The sequence below is a fragment of the Cynara cardunculus genome (assembly GCF_001531365.2).
Source record: "Cynara cardunculus var. scolymus isolate 2C chromosome LG 3, CcrdV1, whole genome shotgun sequence".
Taxonomy (NCBI): domain Eukaryota; kingdom Viridiplantae; phylum Streptophyta; class Magnoliopsida; order Asterales; family Asteraceae; genus Cynara; species Cynara cardunculus.
The window spans coordinates 16,279,290-16,284,355 of NC_037530.1; the positions used below are offsets into that span (position 1 = coordinate 16,279,290).

The following is a 5,066-nucleotide window of genomic DNA, read 5'->3' on the forward strand; positions in this document are numbered from 1 at the left end:
TGTGTTCATCTTCTTCATCATCTTAACTGTGTGTTCTTGGTTTATTTTACTATGTTTTGTTCTTAATATTGTTTCTGCTGCACTGTAATCGTCCTAGAGTTCATTCAGAGTAATAGATCAATATCAAAGCTGAATTTACAGGTCCAACAGTAACCACATTTTTTCACATAAATTCACTAAGCCATATAGCTTAACTTTTAGTGGTTTTAACTTTTCAGGGTAAATTGGCAAAGGCAAAAACAAGGTCGGATGATCGATTAGGGATTGACGTGTAAAGCCTATTTTTGAGTTTAGGTATAAGTTATACTTTTGGGTTGTTCATAGTATGTATATTCCGGGTAGACATGTCCCCGATGGTTTTTTTTTGTTAGCTATGTATTTATTAAGTCTTAAAATTATGTATTTTGGGTTGTAAATCGCTATCCCGTATCTTGAGGTTTTTGAAACTAAAATTTATTTAATGAAGGTTGGTAAGTGTTTGTTTTGTAATCCTGGTGTTACAAATATGGTATCAAAGCAATAGTTTAAGTGAACTAGGTATCAATAATGGTATCTAGACTTAAACTAGGCGTTGATGTTATATAGTAACTAGGCGATGATTTATACGGGATATGGTCCATTAGGAAAAACCAAGGTTGGGTAACGGACCATAAATAGGATACTATTTAATACTCCATATTTTAATACGCTCACCATGTGTGCACCTTTTAGGACGATGGCTGATGATGATGTTGTTAGTCACACTCCAACAAACCCTAATGTTGGAGAAAACGATCCCGACCTCAACCTAAATGAGGATGCTACACCATTGTCTCCCCGTAGTGAACGCTTAATGAAACGACTTACGAATTTCGTTCAACAAACTTTTGAACATCATAAGCTTGCCATAGAAAAGGGTAAAGGGAAAGAGCTGGGTGGTCTCTCAAAACCCAAATCTAAACGGGTCTTGTTTAAAAGCTTCCGAAGTAGTGGTGCTACTGAATTCACTGGACTCTCTGACCCAGTAATCGCGGTGCAGTGGCTTCAAACCACTAAAAAAGTGTTTCAAATTTCCCGAGTGATGAATGAGGATAAAGCAAATTATGCTAGTGCAATGTTGACAAAACGTGCACTCACTTGGTGGGATGCAACTTTTGAATCCCTGACTGAAAATGAACGAGAAAGCTTGACCTGSGAGTCTTTCAAGACTCATTTCCTTGAGCAATTATGTCCGATCGACTTGCAACGAAGGCTTGAGAAAGAATTCTTGGAACTCAAGCAAGGGAACATGTATGTGATTGAGTATGTGACTAAATTTAATCGTAAGGCATGTTTTGCCTACGATTCTAATCTTCTGAACATGATCAAATAGAGCATTTTGTTGATGGTCTGAGGAGAGAAATCCGAGAGTTTGTTGTTAATCGTGATATTCCGAGTTTCAATAAAGCTGTGGAGCATGCTTGTCGCCGTGAACACGATTTAACAAAATTTGAGGAACCAACTTCTGAATCAAAAGGGCAACGAACTGAAAGAACCTTCTATGTACCTACTCAGCGACAATCTCGATCTTTCACTCCTAGAAGGAGTGAATCTCAAAATATTCCGTGTGCCCAATCACAAGTCTATTCACTTCAATCTAATGCGTCACGTCTTGTCAAAGATGTGGCAAAACTCTCCAAGGGCGATGCCTTACTGAAACAACAAACTTGAAATGTTTTTGTTGTGGGGAGATGGGTCACATTCATGTAAACTGCTAAAAAAGAAATCCAGCATGTTATTCTTGTGGAGTATTTGGGCACCGACAATTTGAATGCCCCCGTATTAGGCGGGAAGAAAGTAAGGCGTCAATGCAGCAACCGGCGGTGGGGGGTGCTTCAAGTCAAAAGGAGGAGATACCCAAAGCACGAGCTCGAGCTTTTCAGATTACCACGGAGGAGGCTCGCAATGAGGCAGACGTTATTACTGGTATTTTCTTTGTTAACTCTAGACCTGCTTGTATCTTGTTCGATTCTGGAGCTACAAATTCTTTTGTGTCGCATGTCTATGTTCGTTATTTAAAATATGTGCCAGTTATGCTTTCTATACCATTTACCGTTGATACTGCTAATGGAGTCACTTTGGTAACTGATAGAGTGTTTAGAGACTGCACTTTAGTGTTAGACGAACATGACTTTTTAGTAGATTTGATTCCTATGGATATCCGTGGTTTCGATGTCATGATTGGTATGGATTGGTTAGTGAAGAACCGTGTGGATATCATTTGTTCTCAGAGGATGATTCGGGTACCAGTTAAGAATGGAGACTACTTATACATTTATGGGGAAAGACGTATAGGCGACTTGAAAGTAATATCTTTGCTTAAAGCACGACCTTAATTGCTAAAGGTTGCTCTTCTTTCATGGCATATGTTTTGGATGCAACCAAAGAAATGAAGAAAACTGTAAAACATGTACCAATTGTGTGTGAATTTCAAGATGCTTTCCCTGATGACTTGCCTCGGGTACCGCCGGATAGGCAAGTAGAATTCCGTATTGATTTAGTGTCGGGTGCAGCACCTATTGGAAAGGCACCTTATCGCCTTGCACCAACCGATATGAAAGAGATGATGAGTCAGTTGCAGGAATTGCTAGATAAGGGCTTTATTAGACCGAGCACTTCCCCTTGGGGTGCTCCGGTATTGTTCGTGAAGAAGAAAGATGGATCCTTTCGTATGTGCATCGATTACCGTGAATTGAATAAGGTAACGATAAAGAACAAATATCCATTACCGCGTATAGATGACTTGTTCAATCAATTGCAAGGCGCAAGTTATTTTTCAAAGATTGATTTGTGGTCGGGTTATCATCAACTTAAGGTACGTGAAGAGGATGTACCAAAGACAACTTTTTGTACCCGATACGGACATTATGAATTTCTTGTTATGCCATTTGGATTGACTAATGCCCCTGCAGCCTTTATGGATATGATGAATCGAGTGTGTCGTCCTATGCTTGATAAGTCTGTTATCGTTTTCATCGATGACATTYTGGTATATTCTAAGTCTGAGGCTGAACATGCTACACATCTTCGAGAGATGTTGGAACTATTGCGGAAGGAAACGTTATATGCTAAATTCTCAAAATGTGAATTTTGGATTCGTCAGGTGCAATTCTTGGGGCATGTGATTTCTAGCGATGGCATTTCTGTGGAACCATCCAAGATTGAATCTATACAGAAGTGGGAGCAACCCAAGAATGCTTCTGAAGTTCGTAGTTTTCTTGGTTTAGCGGGTTACTATCGTCGATTCATACAGGATTTCTCAAAGATTGCAGTATTGCTTACTTCACTTGCCCGCAAAGAAGTGAAGTTTGTATCGACTAAGGTTCAAGAGAATGCATTTCAGTCTTTGAAGGATTGTTTAACTCATGCACCGATACTTGCTTCACCCGAGGGCAATGATAACTTTGTAGTATATAGTGATGCTTCTATATTAGGTTTGGGAAGTGTGTTGATGCAGCGAGGCAAAGTAATTGCATACGCCTCTCGACAATTGAAAGAATATGAGAAGAATTACCCCACTCATGATCTTGAATTGGCAGCCGTTGTGTTTGCTCTTAAACTTTGGAGACATTATCTCTATGGCACAAAGTGTCAGTTGTTCACTGATCACAAGAGTTTGAAAYATATTTTCDACYAACAGACTCTGAATATGCGTCAACAGAGAGCTATGGAATTGATCAAAGATTATGATTGTGAAATTCTATACCATCCTGGTAAAGCCAATGTAGTGGTAGATGCGTTGAGTCGGAAGCCACACAGGACCAGCATTTGCTATGCTATCACTCATGTGTCAATGAAGTCTACTCTTATCGATGATCTTCATAGGTGGCAAATCGAGGCATTAAAGCCAGAACACCTGAAGTTCGAACGTATGGTTGGTTATGTAGACTCCTTATCTGAAGAAAAGCGTGGTCTCAAAGTCTTTAAAACCCGAATTTGGGTACCGAGACTTGGGGTTTTGCGAGAGCTTATTCTAGAGGAAGCGCACAAAACATCGTTATCTATTCATCCTGGAGGTACTAAAATGTATCATGATCTCCGTTCAGACTATTGGTGCCCTGGGATGAAAGCTGATATCGATCGTTGTGTCGAGAAATGCATCACGTGTTTACAGGTAAAAGCAGAACACCAAAAGCCGTATGGGAGTCTACAACCTTTGGAGATACCTGTGTGGAAATGGAAGAGCTAACCATGGATCTTGTTACAAAGTTTCCTAAGACCTCTCGTCAGTACGACAGTACTTGGGTTATCGTAGATCACCTAACAAAGTCTGCTCATTTTCTTCCCGTTCGGGAATCATATACGATGGGTCGGTGGGCACAACTTTATGTTGATGAGATCGTTGCTCGACATGGTGTACCCTTGAAGATAATCTCCAGATTGTGACTCTCGGTTTACTTCTACCTTCTGGTCTGGATTACAGCGGGAACTAGGAACGCGGGTGGCATTCAGTACCGCGTATCACCCGCAAACTGACGGGCAATCTGAGCGTACCATTCAGACGTTAGAAGACATGTTGCGTGCTTGTGTCTTGGAGTTTGGTGGGAGCTGGGATACTCATTTGCCTCTTGTCGAGTTTTCGTATAACAACAGCTACCACACGACAATCGGTATGGCACCTTTTGAGGCTTTGTACGGACGTAAGTGTCGTATGCCTCTATGTTGGAAAGAAACTGGAGAAAAGATGTTTGCTGGCCCCGAGCTCATTCAAATTACTCACGACAAGATTCAAGTGATTCGAGAGAGAATGAAAGCTGCATAGGATAGGCAGAAATTGTACGCAGATCCTCGCAGAAAGCCAATTGAATTCTCAGTTGGAGATCTAGTAATGCTGAAGGTTTCTCCATGGCGTGGGGTACTCCGATTTAGAAAGCAGGGTAAGCTTAGCCCTCGTTTCATTAGGCCATTCAAAATATTGGAGCGGGTTCGAAAGCAAGCGTATCGGCTTGAGTTGCTAGAAGAACTCACAGGTATCCATGACGTTTTTCATGTTGCTTATCTAAGAAAATGTCTCGGTAAACACGATGAGATGGTGCCGTTAGTGGAAA

General features: G+C 40.9%; 2 protein-coding genes across 2 annotated transcripts; both read left to right on the forward strand.

Moving 5' to 3' along the window:
* Positions 1-715: 715 nt before the first annotated feature.
* LOC112508998 lies at positions 716-1,689 on the forward strand. The gene is made up of 2 exons (XM_025113867.1): positions 716-1,301; positions 1,352-1,689. Exons 1-2 carry the CDS (start codon positions 716-718, stop codon positions 1,687-1,689), a joined length of 924 nt encoding a protein of 307 aa, XP_024969635.1.
* A 137-nt stretch (positions 1,690-1,826) lies between these two features.
* Positions 1,827-2,354, forward strand: LOC112508999. The gene has a single exon (XM_025113868.1). It carries the CDS (start codon positions 1,827-1,829, stop codon positions 2,352-2,354), a length of 528 nt encoding a protein of 175 aa, XP_024969636.1.
* Positions 2,355-5,066: the final 2,712 nt, after the last annotated feature.